Raw genomic sequence first — 17285 nt, forward strand, 5'->3', positions numbered from 1 at the left:
ACAGATTCCCCACACTAACACAGGGATTTGGGGCCAAACTACTTGTAATCTAACACAGTGGCATGAGGGCATGAGCACTGAGTGAGCCCGGAGAACAGTGATGCAAGATTATGGACTGGTTTATGGAGCCCATATTTCTAGCATCCTTGGAGAGTTTGCAGAAACATTATCTGGGACCTTAAATGTTAGGGGTCTTCATTGTGGGTCCCTTTATGTGTGTGCCTGTGTGCACATATGTGTACACGTGTGTCTGTTTTTCTGCCTGACAGGTCTAGGTGAAAGGAGTCAAGGGCATAGCTTGAAGACAAGGGCATATTAATTTGGATGGGCCAGCGTAGTATTTTGATACTACTTGGGAAAGGGGACTTGGTGACTGTTTTAATTCAGTAATCAACCCCTCCGGGACATCTCATAGGCAGCAAGCCTCCCAGACCCCTCTGCCCAGCTTTCATCCAGAAACCCTGAGGCCATTTACACGGCATGCACTAAGCAGGTGCTTGAGATCGTAAGAGGTGTAGAGTCTTACCTGCTGATGCAGTAGAAAGCAATGAGCCGGAATAAATCCGCAAAACTGATTCCTGAGCCTTCCAGGGAAAAGGCTGCAAAAGAGAAGATTTCAGAAACCAGCTGAGTGTCCCGGAAAATTGTTTTGGGAAAGGAAAAGCCCTCTGCTGTTGTCTGCTGCATGTGTAGGACCCTCTCTGTGCTCTCAAACCAGCACTGTGCAGCTTATCAGAACCAGCTGTGGCGAGGATGTGTGTCACCCAGAAACAGACCAGTAGAGTCTATGGCCTAGAAGTTCAGGCCCTGACTCATGCTCTAGTCCTTGGTAAACAGACCAGCACAGGCACAAATTGCACAACTATCCTTTTTTCTTTCTTTCTTTTTTTTTAAATTTAAACACATGGGGTGCTTGGGTGGCTCAGTCCATTGAGCATCTGCCTTTAGCTCAGGTCATGAGTCCCACATTGGGCTCCCTGCTCAGCAGGGTGTCTGCTTCTCCCTCTCCCTCTGCCTGCCGCCCCCCCGCTTGTGTTCTCTTTCTGTGTCAAATAAATTAAAATCTTAAAAAAAAAAAAATTCAAACACGAAGTTGAGGAGGGGGCAAGGGGCTGGTCAGGCCAGCCTGCAAGACCATGAGCATACAACAGCGCTGGGGAAACACCGAAGCCCCCGCTGCCCTTGACCCCCTTTGGGTAGATGGGTACACCTACTGGGTCACATTCCTCTTTTCCAAGATTTCTAAAATAGGCCACCTCTGGTTAAGACACAAGGGCAAAGGAGTACAAAGCTTGGAGGAAAACACAAGGTTGCAGTAAATTAGCTCTGGGGTAAATGCAGCAGGGAAGATTCTAAAACGCATTTACTTCGAGTGCCCCTCCCTGCCACCACCAAGTGTACAAGCTTCCCAGCAACCATGAGCTGGCAAGACAACGAACCATCCTGCACATGTTCCCAACGGCAGGACAGTGAGGGTTTGACTTTAGATACTTACATATTTGCCAACCACTCCTCAAGCCGTGTCGGCCAAAATGCCACTCAGGCAGTCATCCTTCCAAAAACATTCCAAATAGCCTCAGCCTTGTCAAGATTTCCTCTGTTCCTCAATCAGTTTTTCTCACTCTTATAACACTCCGAATCCTCACTTACATTGTTTGTTATCTGTGTATGTTGTTTTAGTTTGCTTATTTAGTATCTCTGTAGCACCCCAAACACACCTATGCCTCTACACATACAGCATGACAGACGGACAGAAACAGAAACACGCACGTGCACCACAATTTGACTAGTTAAGTAGGGGGAAGCTGATGTGGGGGTTAGGTTAACCTCTCCGAGCCTTGGTTTTCTCATCTGTACAATGGACAAGAAGAGCACTTTCCCTCTCTCTCAGAAAGGTAGGAGTGGAAACTGAAATTTTAAAACATGGAGTAATTTTATGTAAGTGATGAATCACTACATTCTACTCCAGAAACCATTATTACACTGTGTGTTAACCAAGTCAAATTTAATAAAAAAAAAAAAAAAAGTAAATAAACACCAAGATCTGGGCATTAGGTATGCTGGTTGCTTCTTTCTCTTAGGTGTCATTCTCTCAGCTGACAGACCAAAGAAATACATGAGTGTACTAACCTATGTAAATACATTTGACTACTGATATTCCCTGCATGTAGCCGTCTGTATCGATATCAAGAGAAAAATGAGTTCTTATTGATGTCTCCAACACTAATCCTTACCACTTGGATCATTCTAGTCTTCTGCTCTTGTATCTATAACCTCCCCCTCCAACAGTGAAAAACATGGCTCCCACCATCCACCATCATTTACTTCATTGTTCAAGTCCAGTATCCATGGATAGTGGCGTCAGAATTGTTAACCTGTTTCCCTGTGGGAGGCCACTTTTATAACTACAGTATCATACTCATGTGGTGTTCCTCTTGCCATAATACCATTTAGGCAAGTAAAATCTGTTTATTACCTAAAAAATTAAATTAAATTAAGAATGGGGTGATTCATGTGAAAGCAGTCTATACAAATATGAGCTGGTCTTTACTATTAAACCATATTGTCCAGATATTATGACAAGGTATCTGTGTTTCTAGCAAGTCCTTCCTTTCTCAATCCACCTCCGTTTGCACAGAAGCTAGGCCCTGGCCAGGAAGGGCCATCATGGTGGTACCAAGACCTGTGGTAACTAGTCACAAGGGAATGCTTGCTCAGACCAACTTTTTCAACCACTGTAAATCCTCTGGATGGTAAGAGGGAACTGATACAAATCTTGACACAATACGGAGGAAAAATCTTCAGCCAGGAGGAAGCTAAGATGAACACCAAGAAACGTTTAAAGTGCAAACGCTAACTGTACTTACTGTAGGGGGCAAGGAGGGGGTTTCCAGGCTAACTTACCACGCTTCACTCTGGATATGAGAAGGGATGTAAAAACCAGTTAGATCTATCACTTCTTGGCTAGCCAACTTCCAAAAGCTACTACAGCGTTGACTTTCCTCACTTAAATTTTTATCCATTGTCTTTAGAATGGAGGGTTTGCAATCTATCTTGTGATTACCTCCTCATGCAAATTCACTGGTATGAGCCACACACCAGGGTCACTGACTGCTCGAGGAGGTTTTCCTGGGGATTAGTAACCTTGTGAAGACTGGAGGAAACACATCACAAGGCTCAGGTTGACAACTGAACCTGAGGCTGACCTCAAAGAGTCTGGCAAGTTTCACTTCTGCTGGAAATGTCTCCTCTAGACTCCGTGAAGGCCATTTGGTTCAGGGAGACCATGAACTCCAGGCTGAGTATAATCCCTTCCCTGCTTTTCAACTGACCTCAGTACCTTCACTTTCTTCAAAAGTGGGGACTGAGGCTTGCTTAGGTGGAAACTGGGGAGCAAGCGAACATTGTGGCCTCAGTCTTGCCATAGAGAGAGAATCGCTGGGCTTCCAAACTCACCACTCCTGGCCTTCCTGCTTCAGCTTATTAACCTATGCTTTCTTTCTTTCTTTGTTTTTATTATGTTACATTAGTCACCATACAGTACATCATTAGGTTTTGATGGAGTGTTCTATGATTCATTGTTTGTGGGTAACACCCAGTGCTCCATGCAATACGTGCCCTCCTTAATACCCATCACTGAGCCAACCCATCCCCCCACCCCTCTCCCCTCTAAAACCCTCAGTTTGTTTCTCAGAGTCCATGGTCTCTCATGGTTCACCTCCCACTCTGATGAAGCCTTCCCCTTTGGGGCAGAGAGTCACAGTGGATCCTTTCCCGGAGGCTGCCAATATATCAGCACTATATGTGTTCCCTTTTGTATTTAAAACATGACCTCCCGAGATTTCGTATTTTCAGGGATTGCTGAATAGCAGAAAGAAAACCAAAGCCACCTTTCTCCCTTCAAAACTTCTTCCGGCTAATTTCTTTTCAGAGGGCTGGATTCTGCCTCTGATGAGGGGCATTTCATAGACAACTGAACAGTGACTGTCTGGAGGGAACATATCTGCTCAAGGGTAATTCACAAAGATGTGCAGACACACGCCTTCGCACGCCATCCCATAAAAAGGCCCAATCGCTATAGCTTGTCCTGTGGGTTAGTCATCAGTAAACCTAGGAACCAAATCCATGCTCTACTTAACCGGAGAGGGGCAAGAAAGCCAACCTGCCATGTGCCAAGCAGTGGGCTGCACACAGGCTGTTTACTTAAACCATGAACAGCTCCCTGATGCTGCCATCACCCCATTATCCTGACAAGAAAACCAAGGCTCCTTGGGTAGGTTACCTGCCCAGTCACTGAGTGAAGAAGTAACTGTGCCAGGACTCAGACTCATGTCTGTCTGTCTCGAAGGGCAAGCTCTGTCCACTTCCACTTGCTTGGGTGACCAGAGGCCCTCCCATCAACCAGGACTTCACCATCCAGTGACCACTTACTGTACGTGCTTTCCTTTATGGCAAATTCCTTGAGAGGGGCTCCAAATTCACAGGGTAGGCGAAGGGAGAGAACCTTCTTCTGCATTTTGGTGGATTTACGAACCAGGAATATCTAGTGGAGGGAAAAAAAATTCAAGCTTAGGAATTATCTAGAAGGTGAGAAGCTGAGCATGTGATTTCCTGCACACCCGATGTCCATGACTAGAATGCCCTTCATAACTAAACCTCAAGGCTCAACTGGGGACACTCTACTGCCAGCAAAAGGGACTCTCAACAAGCATGCCCCAGCTGCCTTCCTTTGATAACCGGCTTCAGAAGAATCCTACTTTCCCTTTGACAGAATCTTCTCCAGGAGACTAATGCTCCCTCAGTCTGCAGAAGCAATTTCAGTTTGGTGATTGTTTTATAGCTCTTGTTATGTGTTCTCTAGCCCATGTCTTCCATGGGCACCATGGTTGATGAACCCAGATTCTAAACAGGAGTAACATGGCTAACCAAGGAGATCCCCACCTAGGATCCACCTAGGAGGTGAATTGGGAGTTCACTGGCTAATTTGGCTCAGGGGTGTATTTATGAGAGAAAATTAAATTTGGGGGGCATCTGAGTGGTTCAGTTGAGCATCTCACTCTTAATTTCAGCCCTGATCATGATCCCGTGGTTGTGGGATCGAGCCCCAAATCGGGCTCCACGCTTAGTGGAGTCTGCTTCTCCCGCTCTCCTTCTGCCTCTCCCCACACACACTCTGTCTCTCAAATAAATAGATGAATCTTAAAAAAAAAAAAAAGAGAGAGAGGGAGAGAGAAAGAAAATTAAACTTATTTCTAAGAGTGAAAAAGCAGTTTTTTAAAATTAAAATCAGAGTTTCTAGCTTATCTTGGAAAACAGCATGATATGGCAAGATCAGGTATGTTCAACAATTGCTGGAGCTAAAAATGGCTGCCCCATTAGGGAGGTAGGGAGGTAATGCTTTGAGGTTCCCTGAAGCCAACACCAGAGCTGCAGGTCCATTGACACCTGACTCACCCCAATTTGTGACACACTCTCTCCCGGTTCTAATATTGTCTTCTGGCGTGTGCTTTCAACCAACCCAACTCCCACTGTCCAACTCGAGCTGCCATTCTGGCCTCCAACACTGCAGAGGCAACTATGCCCTCTAATGCTAGGCATTGCACAACTCCAGGGGGTACCAATTCTCTAGGCTATATATCAAACGGTGTCCCATAGAGTGTGCAGTGGGACAGCCTGGTTGAGTTCTGGTTCTGGTTCCCTTCTGGATGGAGTACATGGCTCTTCTCCAAGGACCCTATCCTGTCTTGCTTCTCTAACTACTTCTCTCTCCTCTGCATTCGGACACTATGCTCTCTGCTCCCTTATTCTTATCATTTCACCTCATCTTCACTCCCTTCCATATGTCCAGTCAGTATCTCCCAAGAAAATTCTTCTGGGTGGAGGCGGGAGGGCGGCTATGGGGATTGGGTGTCTGCTGAGAGGGAATTAGGAAGACCTTTGAGTTCTCTCTTCTCTCCCAGCAGTCACAGCGAGGCAACCATGGGATAGAATACATCTAATAGCCAGTTCTGGGAGTCAGTGCTTCTGGGACACCCTAAAACTGAAACAGAGATTTCAAACACTATCCCTATGGGTAGAAAAGCCCAGCACCCTGCTGGTTTTCAGCCAGCGGTTGGTTGGCAAAGTAGAAGTTTCATTCCTTTGTGCAGGTGGGGATCTCCCTGAAACCTGGGGGACAGGAAGAGTAAAGTCTCATTTCCTGAATGTCTGTAGCTTTAGAACAGAGGTTGTTAAAGTTGGGCCTGTAGACCAAATCTATCCAGTGGCCTGTTTTTATAAATAAAGCTTTATTGAAACAAAGCCACACTCCTTCACTTACATGCTGTCTGTGGTTGCAGCTGCACTATGAGGCAGAGCTGAGAGGTTCTGACAGATTCTATGGCCCACAAAGCCAAAAATATTTACACTTTGGCCTTTTACAGAAAGTCTGCCGATTCCTTTCCTAGGATGGAGATGCATTAAGGACCCAGGATACCATGGCTGGACTTTGAAATCTTCCTTCTTCTCACATCTGCTTTTCCTTCTCTTCAGCATTCTTGCTTCTGGTGCACTCTGGCCTATTCTGATCCCTGCTGCTCCCTTCCTCCACCTGCCCTCCGCCTGCCCTACCTCGACAGGCAGGTCCTGTCCAGGGATCAAGTAGGTAGACAGACAGAACATTCCGCCTGACTTGTTCCCCACAGGTCTCAGCAGGAATGGACGCGCCCCACGCTGGGAGGGAAGCCAGGAAGGGAAGGGAACTGTTGCTTAGCAACAGGGTGACCTCCCTCTTCAGAACGTTTGTGCAGAAATGCGGGAACAGACAACTTGACCCTCAAAAAGAGGGGGCCCCAACGACGTGGTTCCTGATCATACAGACCCAGACTAGAGCCAACGACCTGGCATGTTGGCCAAGGAATTTCCCACAAAGATTATCAAATAGTGCACCTAGTCACCCTGAGCATGTTCCAACATTAGTCTCAGTCCCGTCTGTTTCTGTCTGATGAGAAACAAAGACTCACTTATAAGTCAAAAAATGATAACAGAGAGGCTCTGGCTGATAGGAAACTCAAGAAAGTTTATTTTTGTGCCCAATTGCCACAACATTCTCAACCGGCTATGATGGAGGTTTCCCCCCTTCTTTTCCCCCTTGCTTCTCCATTTTTTCTTAGTTTCTATCTCTTGTCATGAGTTGTTCCGAGTCTTACTTTATCTGTGATTTATTGTATTTATCCTTTGTTGGGAAGTAGATATGGTGCATAAGCACTGTCCAATACAACTTCCTGTGCTGGAAACATTTTATACTCCACACCATCATCCTATGGGGTAGCCTCTAGCTGTCTGTGGCTAGTGAGCACTTCAAATGTGGCTAGTGCAACTGAGGAGCTGAATTTCTAATTTAATTTAATTAATGCAAATTTAAATAGCCACACAGGGCAAGCGCCTACCATACTGAACAGCACAGGACACCAACCACTGAATGACATTTTTTGAGGAACCTCTATAGAGTCGTGGAGTGGTCTTGATTAAGAGACTGGTGTTGGGTAGACAGTAGCTGAAGAAATATAACTGGGCCGTGAGCCCTGTGGGAAGTCACTGATGAAGCCCAAGAGAAACAGGATTACATCAGCAACCAGAGCAGACAAGTCTATGGACACAGAACTTTGGAACTTTGGAAGTCCCAAGTTCGACGGCTAGGCCCTGGCAGGGTTTCCAGGCTCAGAATGAAAACAATAGGGGCAGCTGAGGACCCCGAAACCAGGTTCATCCTCAGTGTTGAGGCCTAAGAAGTTAGCCCAGGGCCTTCGGCCAGGGGCCTTCCTCATTACCCAGATGCCCTGTCATCCTGCCCAGTCCTGGACCTTCCTCTGTAACTGAGTCGATGAAGACAGAAAGACAAACTGTGAAGGGCGCTGCTCCTCAGAGCTGCCTCCATACATCCCACAATCCCCTTGCACTGCGACCCAGGTGCACACTGAAAGCCTTGCTCCCTACAGCCTAGGAAGAACTTTCTGGAACTCCAAGTCTTTCTCTTGAAGAAAGCAGCAGCCCTGCCTGTCTCAACCTGTTTCCCTGAGATTCTGAGTCTTACCCCTGGAGGCTGGGACTGGAGGACTTGTGCTGCTTCCTCCTCACTCAGACTCAGCTGCAGCCATATTGGGTGGGTGTGGAGAAGCCGGTCCAAAATGCTGAGCCTGTTGGAGAGGCTATCATAGCCGGAGTCCCGCAGACAGGTCTTCACATCCTTTTCTTCGGAATAGCCATCATCCTTGTGTCTTACCATGCTAGGAGAAAGAGAATTGGCAGGGGTCAAATGGCCGCAGCCCCATTTCTCTGACAAGGAGATCGTCCTACCGTCTCTAGGCTAGACCTCTCCTGGCACATACTCCCTCTTTCATCCCCATCTCGCTTGTCTTCCCCTCTAGCCTGAAAGCTTTCTGGGGGCAGGTGTCATATCAGCTCTCACTCCATCTCTCTACCATTAAATAGAACATTTGACAGACCCGACAGACCTTCTATTTCTAACCCAGTTTTCAAAAGGTTCTAAACATCCTGAATGCTGTCGAGTTTGTTTGCTGACATAAACCATTTCACAATTTGAGCACAGAGCCCTAAATGCTATGTTCCATAGGATGGCATGAGGTTCTAGGGCTCCAAAGCATATATCATATATATGGCATGCTCAAAAAGTGAAAACAAAACGTTCACACTCGTTCGTGCACACTCATTTTGTACCCACATGAACTGAATTTCATCTCTTTTCACACATCGAGGCACTTTTGTTAATACCATTATTTGTAATAAAACCTCACAGTTGAATAACGTTGTGCTATTTATAAAATCATACTAACATGAGTTCATTATTGCCATAAAGTGGAAACAGCCCAAACTTCCATCACCTAATGAATGGACAAATAAAATGTGGTCTACCCATACAATGGAATTTTATTCAGTCATAATATTCATTCATTCTGTTTATGAATGGAGTACTGATCCACACTCCAAAATGGCATGAACTGTGACGACTTCATGCTAAGTGGAAGCAGCTAGACACAAATATTGTGTGATTCCACTTATACAAAATTTCTAGACTAGACACAAAGAGAGAAACAGAAAGATTAGTGGTTGCTGGGACTGGGGGCAGGGGTGGGATGGGTACTGGTTGCTCATCAGGATGGAATTCCTTTTTGAGGTAAAGAGAATGCTCTGGAGGGAGACATGCTGATGGCCGTACAACTCTGTGAATGTGCTGAAAAACACTGAATTATACAGTTTAGGTAAGGTACACTATGTGAATGACATCTCAATTAAAAAAACGTTATTGATTTCCATAGTTGCCTTTGGTGCCAAAATTAACCTTGTTACTGAGTATGCAATTCCCTTTTTATGAATGAGAAAACGGGGGTCCAAGAAGGTATTGGGATGCTCATGAAATGGCAGAGCTAGAAATTCAAGAGGTCTGGTGTTCCTCCAACTCTGCAGGTAACAAGTAAGATAATGAACACAGGTGAGCTTGTATCTATGTGCTGTCTGTTGTGGGCCAGGCCCTTTGCAAACATTCTCTCATTTCCTTGAAAACAGCCCCCAAAGCAGGTATCAGAAATCCAGTGTTTTTTTTTAAAAAAAAAAAGCAAGGTGGGTGTGGTGGACAGGGAAGCCCAAACTGCTTAACTAACTTGCCAAGGCAAAGATATGTCTCTGGTGAGAGTGAGCAGGTGGGAATTCCAATCCAAGAGTGCTTGGCTCTAGTGTCTCTATCCCTCTCCCATGCCCTGGGTCTCAGTGAGCTGGTCATCAATCCCGGTCTTGGAGTGGCCAGTGAAAAACATCAGATCTGATGTTTTTCACTCACATTTGAAGGGGTAAGTTCAGCTTAGGGTTCTAATGGTTTTCAAACATCGAAACCCCAAGAAACCCAAATGTGTGGCCTGAATGAAGTTTTCAACATGGCGAATGATGATAAAGCCAAATGGTAGGCAAGAGTGGGAAAAATGTAAAAAAAAAAAAAAAAAAAAAGTGTGCTCTTCCCCTGTGTACCACTCTGCTCCTAAGAGGTGGGACTGAATACAGAAGAAGCCAACCTAAGGCAATCGATCGTTTTGGGGGAAGCAGACTCAGTATCAACTCCCACAAGGATAAGTGCACCGGCTGGCCAGAGACCCCCATCCCGACGTCTTCCCTGCACATTCTTGACTTTCTACAGATCTGAAGAATCTCATGCTTCCATTCAAGATTTACATTTTGTTTCCCCTTAAAGTTTACCTTTTGCTACCACTTTCCAGATGGGAGTGTCTGAGCCAAAAAAGAGCAGTTTCTCCTTCTACAAATAACACCCCCCCCTTCCGCTCCCTGGGCCTCCAGGTATTCTGAAGTGAATCTTTGCAGCTATAAGAATGCACTCTTCAAAACGAAGCTGCTGTTAAAATTCCTTTCCCATGAGGCAAACGAGGCAACTTGAGAGCAGTGATTCTCAACGCTGGCTGCCCATAAAAACTGCCTGGAGCTTAAACATGTTTTGATGGCCAGACTGCACCCCAGATCAAATAAATCAGACACTTTTTGGGGCGGGATGCAGGCATCAGAATTTTACAAATTTCCCCAGGCAATTCCAACTTGCAGCCAAGTTTACAACCACGGCATTGGATTGGCGCTTGAACCAAACAGAGAAATCTCCTGGGGTTTGTTAAGCTGCAGATTCCTGGTTTCAGCCCCAGAGGGTCTGATTCCGCAGTCCTGGGGTGGGGCCCCCCTGCATTTCTAACAAGCTCCAGGAGATGCTGATGCAGCAGTCTGGGGAGCATTTGCTTGAGACCGAAGAGCAAAATGTGCTCTTGAACTCAGAACCAATGAGGTGGGGTGGTTTTTTTGCAGGGGGTGGTGCACAGTGGTAACATGCCCCCGAAAGAATTCTCCAGACCTAAGTAAACCCTCCACTCCTGCCATCTCAGTCTGGTGCTATTTTTTTTTTTTTTAAGATTTTATTTATTTATTTGACAGAGAGAGAGATCACAAGTAGGCAGAGAGGCAGGCAGAGAGAGAGGAGGAAGCAGGCTCCCCGTGGAGCAGAGAGCCTGATGTGGGGCTCGATCCCAGGACCCTGAGATCATGACCTGAGCCGAAGGCAGCGGCTTAATCCACTGAGCCACCCAGGCGCCCCAGTCTGGTGCTATTTTTACCAAGAGCAAATTCTACCGTCTCTAACACACCAATCCTAACACTCACGTGTGCAGTGATTAATATGTGGACACTTCTTCCTTCCTGAGACGGGCACATCCTTGAACAACCTCAGCTGTTCAAGAGGAAAAGAGTCTTTGTCCTGACAACCAACCTCAGCCTGAAAAGCCGGGGCCCAGACAGGAAGACAGTGAATGAGATTCATGGGGCTTCATCAAGGAGCAACCATAAATTAGATCTTGTCTTTGCAAGTGACTAAGCTATGCATTTCTTTCACCATCAGACATTTGAGGTTGGTAGTATATTATTATAAGATAGGTCAAAAGAAAGAATGAAAAAAGACAGATTGGCTTGTCTTAGAGACAACCTTTAGGAAAGAACTAACGAGGGAAATGAATCTGTATTGGACCCTGTTGGTGCCCTGCCTAGTTCCCCTTTACCAGACAGGGGACCTGTGCCCCTGTTGCCGTGGGTGCTGGCTGCCCCTTGCCCTGCACATGCCTGAAAAGTTCTGTGCTCCCCTGGGAGCAGATGCACTAATGACATACTGAGACAGGGCATAGAGGAATAGCCTTCTTGCCTGAAGGTGAGACAAACCCCGGGTGCTAGTCATGGGGCAGAATTCCCTGTGGGATCAGGCTGAGGTTATCCTCCAGCTGCCCTCGGATCTCTGCCTGGTTTCCTACTCATCCCAGATGGCCCTGCTCACCCCTTCTCAGGCTGCTCCTGAGACCCTATCTCAGCAAATCACAGCACAGGGCTCTGCATCGAGGGATTTCAACCTAAAAAAGAAGCTGATGAGAATAACAGAAACCAGTGATTCTTTAAACAGATGTCTGCCGCATATATGGGGGAGGGGCAAAGAATGACTGGTTTATAAAAGATAAGTCGTTGTGATATAATTCAGGAGGTTCTAATGATGACATGGTCGCGGGAGGCCAGCCACCATATGGGCCCCACCTCCCCCTTTGAGCTTCGCCTTTCTAATCTGCACAGGGTACAGAACCCTTCCAGCATGGTGTAGAACTGATATAAGCAAGAACGCTGAGTGGGTGCTAATCATCAGCAGGTGAAAGGTTGTGAGGGAATAGAACATTCACAGTCTTCAAATCTCTGACCACAGATTACTTTTCAGGAAGAGGAAAGGTACCCTGACAACACAGAAATCTGTGAGATGCCATCTTGTTACGTTATTTTTTAAAGATTTTATTTATTAACTTGAGAGAGAGCAAACTAGAGACAGAGGAGAGAGAGAGAGAGAGAGAAGCAGACTCCCCGCCAAACTAGAGACAGAGGAGAGAGAGAGAGAGAGAGAAGCAGACTCCCCGCCAAGCAGGGAGCCTGATGTGGGGCTCGATCCCAGGACCCTGAGATCATGACCTGAGCCGAATGCAGACATTGAACCCACTGAACCACCCAGTTGCCCCTGTGAGACACCATCTGAACCATGTCATTAGCATCAACCCCTCCAATAATCAGGCGCCCGATATCATGTCCCCCTAATATTTGCTCTGAGAAGGTCATAATAACATTTAGGTCATCTTCCTGTCCCCAAACATGTTTAACCTGAACCTACACAAGAAACAACAACCAGACAAATCCAAATTCAGGGACTTCCTGCAAAACCACTGGCCTGAACTCCTCAAAATATCAATGTCATGAAAAATTTTTAAACGGTTGTGGGATTATTATAGATAAAAGGAGAGTAAAGAGATGTAAGAGAGGTAACTCCACTGAGTGCATGGAATTGATCGCATGTGGATTCAGAATAAAAAACAGCTATAAGGGACAACTGGGGATATCCAATAAGGGCATATAACAGATAATATTGTATTAATGTTTAAATTTCCTGAGTGTAGTACTGTTATTTATGTAGGAAAATGCTTTTGTCCTTAAGAGATGCAAACTGAAGAATTTAGGGCCAAAGTGTGAAAATGTTGGAAAATAAATGTCAAATGGTCAGCCTCCCATTCCCCTCCCAAAAAAGGTGGGGGAAGCTATTGTGGACATTGCCGCTATGAACATTGGGGTGCATGTGCCCCTTCTTTTCACTACATCTGTATCTTCAGGGTAAATACCCAGTACTGCAATTGCTGGGTCGTAGGGTAGCTCCTATTTTTAACATCCTGAGGAACCTCCACACTGTTTTTCAGAGTGGGGGGACGTGGGGGTAATGGGCTGATGGACATTGAGGAGGGCACCTGTGCCAGCATGAGCACTGGGCATTACGCGTAACTAAGGAATCACTGAACACCACATCAAAAACTAATGATGTACTATATGTTGGCTAACGGAACATAATAAAAAAATAAAAACAAACAAAAATAAAAAAAGGGGGAGGAATACAGAGGTAAAGAAAATGTGGCAAAATTTCAACAACTGGTGAATTTAGGTGAACAGTACTATTCTTAACTTTCCTATAATGTTTGAAATTTCTCAAAATAATACGTTGGGGAAAATATCTACCATCTCCCTGGGTTTATGAGTACAAAATTCACTATTCAACTACTCTTACTATTTCCAAGCACCTAGGCCTGCTTCCATGGAGAGATAAAGCTCAGGTATGGATTCAGTGAGATCTATACCACATGTGAAAATACTAGGCAAACCACAGAATGGCCCCCATCAAGGTGCCTCTAGGAGCAGAGAACAAACTCTGGGCAATTCAGATACTGTATCTGGCCCCATGCCAATGGGCCAGGGCCTCATGGCTCGGAAGCAGCTCGGTGGCTATCACACCCACTCTTGGGAACCCGGCTCTCCAGCAATAGCTACATTCTGGTCACACCCAATTTAAGGCACTTTTGAGTGTGGAATGAGAGCAGGCTTTCCACTTGGCTCTATTCCGTTCATACCCAGGGCCTCATGTTAGTAGCCTAGACAGGAGCAAGAAATTGCAGAAGACAGGCAAAAAGACACTAGGTCTACTTTTATTCAGTGTTACAGAATCAAGTTCACCTCAGAGAAGAACAATTCTTTCCGAACGATGCTCTTTCTTGTCCTAAGCCACAACTCCAGAGGACGACGTGACCTATCATCAATGCAGCGTCCCGTGACCAGGGTCCCAAACATCACATAGGAGGACTAGACTTTGACTTTATAAACTACTCTTTTTTCAAACAAATGACATCGAGAACCAAGCAATATATAAAGTACCTAAAATGTAGATGTAGGTTGTCTCTGTAGGAAAAAATAATGGTGCAGTGAATACAGCTAGCAACCTTCTATACATCAGAATCTTACTTCAGCCACTGGATAGCAAAAATGAAGCTTTAGGGGTCTAGGTACAAGGCATACCGCCAAATTATTTTTTACCACCAACAAGGTGGTAGCTCCCATTTGGCTAACGGGTCTCAGCACAGGTGCAGTGCTCTGAATGGTTCTATGCTCAGGACACGGGGACAAAACAAGTAGACACAAAAAATAAAAAGCCAAACCTTCTCTATGTGCATTAAAACCAAACCCTCCTTAAGCTGAATGATTTTATTTTTTTTTAATTTTTAAAGATTTTATTTATTGACATGTGAGAGAGAGAAAGAGCATACACATGGGGGGAGGGGCAGAGGAAGAGAGAGAGAAGCAGACTCCCTGCTGAGCACGGAGCCCCACATGGGGGTGTATCCCAGGAGCCCCGGATCACGACCTGAAGCCCTGAGCTGAAGGCAGCCACTTAACAAACTGAGCCACCCACCCAGGCACCCCTGAACAATTATATCTGGACAATTTACATCAACAACCATGGTAAGATAGCCTTGATTATTTTTTAAAGACAAAAGCAGGGGTGCCTGGGTGGCTCAGTGGGTTAAGCCTCTGCCTTTGGCTCAGGTCATGATCTCAGGGTCCTGGGATGGAGCTCCACATTGGGCTCTTTGCTCAGCAGAGAGCCTGCTTCCTCCTCTCTCTCTGCCTGCCTCTCTGCCTACTCGTGATCTCTGTCTGTCAAATAAATAAATAAAATCTAAAAAAAAAAAAAAAAAAGACAAAAGCAGTTTCAGTTAAATATTTTAAATGTCCTGCAAATTTTTCTTTCTAAAAAATTTTTTTTAGAAAAATTTAGAAATTTAGATTTTCTTTCTAAAAATCTAAAGCAGACTGTTAGATAATAGGTCAACTGAAAAAGAGTTAGTTTAGTTAATTAACTAACTTTGAAAAATCTCTCATGGAATCCATGGCAAGTCCTCTGGAATTAAATAAGGCAAAGTAATGCTCTCCTAAACCACTTCTTATGGTTCTCTGGCTCATGCAGAAACATGTCTACACGTGTGAGTGTGCATGCCTCCCCACAAACATGACCTTCTCTGCCTTGGAATTTGGTGCTACCAAATGCAGTCTACCTTCATGGAAAAGCTACACTTGTATTTTATCTAGATATTCTGTTTTGCTTCCATTTATAGAACCAATAGGCCTTGTAAATTGGGACATCGGGAGACATTTAGATAACCAAGTCAGCAGGATAGGTTGAAGGAAACACTATCACAACCTCCTAAAATATAGCTTGGCTTTTGACTTTTGTCTTCTTCTCTACTCTCCAATTCCTGGCTCCAGACTCTATATCTGGTCTCCTATATCAGGCTTTTTTTTTTTTTTTAAATATTTTATTTATTTGACAGAGAGAGAGAGACAGCCAGCCAGAGAACACAAGTAGGGGGAGTGGGAAAGGGAGAAGCAGGCTTCCTGCAGAGCCAAAGGCAGATGCTTAACAAGGAGTCCCTCCTATATCAGGCTTTAGGAAGGTGTGGAAGGTGATTCTCTCTTGGAAGGAGACCCCCTGCTTGCTTTGCCTGTCTTCCAGACCAATCCTGGCAGTGCACTTGGGGCTGAGTAACCCACAAAGGCCACCTCAGATTTGGATCTGCGGTGGCGAGTGGCAGGCTCCAGCCAGGTCTTACCTGGATTTCCAGCAAAATGCTCCCTGATAACTCAACCTTGAGGAAGACTCAGAGCTCTTCCTACAGCCTGTGCCCTGGGTCTTTGAAGGTCTCTAGTGGACCTTCCCAACTTTGGAGAAAACGAATAGTTTTTCCTTGTTTACACACTTAGTGTTTAATACATCATCATAGAATGAATCATGACAAATTGATGGGGTTAATTATCATCAGTAGGATGCTGAGCCCATCAATAAAGCACAAAAAAACCAAAAAATAACCATAAAAGCAGAGCCTTGTCTTCCAATGTGCTTTTGTCCGGGGCTTAATTACAGCTTAAGATTCATCGGATTGCCTGCCTCCCTAACAAAGAGCTACAGTCCTGAGACACAGTGAAGCGCTCAAAAAAAAAAAACCCAACCGTATTTGGTAGGAAATTTTTGATATTTTATAAGTTCTCTATGGTTTATTAAAATTGACAATATTTCCCAAAGAAAGTTAGATATATCAAGGTCTCACATGGTGGCACAGTTTTTATTTTCATGTTCATTAACTTATTTAAATAGCTACTGTAGGGGCATCTGGGTAGCTCAGTCGTTAAGCATCTGCCTTCGCCTTAGGTCATGATCCTAGGGTCCAGGATCCAGTCCTGCATTGGGCTCCTTGCTCCGCAAGAAGCCTGCTTCTCCTTCTCCTACTCCCCCTGCTTGTGTTCCCTCTCTTGCTGTATCTCTCCCTGTCAGGTAAATAAATAAAATCTTTAAATATAAAATGAAATGAAATAAAATAAAAAGGTGCTGTATTTAGTGTAGTTCCCTGTGACGGCAGAGATAGTAAATTTACTTCCCTTTCCCCAATTTTTCTTATTGTGGTAAAATACACACAGCATAAAAATTTACCATCTTAACCATTTTTAAATGTACAGTTCAGTGGGGTTGTGTATATCCACATCGTTGTACAACCATCACTACCATCCATCTCCAGAACTCTTTTCCTCTTGCAAAACTGAAATCTATACCTAGTTAAAAAAACAACACAAAACAAACAAAACAAAAAAAACGCCCTTCACTTGGAGAAACCACTGCTGTACTTTCTGTCTCTGTGATTTGAACTCTTCTACGTACCTCGTCTAAGTGGGATCCTACATTGTTTGTCTTTTTATGACTGGTTTACCAAACTTACTTTGTAAAATATATGTCAAAGGTGAGTCAATTTAAAGGAAAAAATGTTACGTATGTTAATAATAGGCAAGATGATACAAGAATA

The 17285-nt window shown here is 44.9% G+C and overlaps 1 protein-coding gene across 6 annotated transcripts in view; it reads right to left on the reverse strand.

The window, feature by feature from the left end:
* Positions 1–17285, reverse strand: part of RIN2 (Ras and Rab interactor 2) — a 222561-nt gene that overhangs the window by 34891 nt on the left and 170385 nt on the right. For all 6 annotated transcript variants that reach the window (XM_045981053.1, XM_045981050.1, XM_045981051.1 and 3 more), the window contains 3 exons: positions 8072–8264; positions 4432–4543; positions 527–599 (listed from right to left, as the gene is read on the reverse strand). In XM_045981053.1, coding sequence (XP_045837009.1) covers positions 527–599; positions 4432–4543; positions 8072–8263 — 377 coding nt within the window. In that variant the 5' untranslated portion in view covers position 8264. The remainder of the gene's footprint in view (positions 1–526; positions 600–4431; positions 4544–8071; positions 8265–17285) is intronic.

Source organism: Meles meles, chromosome 16, assembly GCF_922984935.1.
Source record: "Meles meles chromosome 16, mMelMel3.1 paternal haplotype, whole genome shotgun sequence".
Taxonomy (NCBI): domain Eukaryota; kingdom Metazoa; phylum Chordata; class Mammalia; order Carnivora; family Mustelidae; genus Meles; species Meles meles.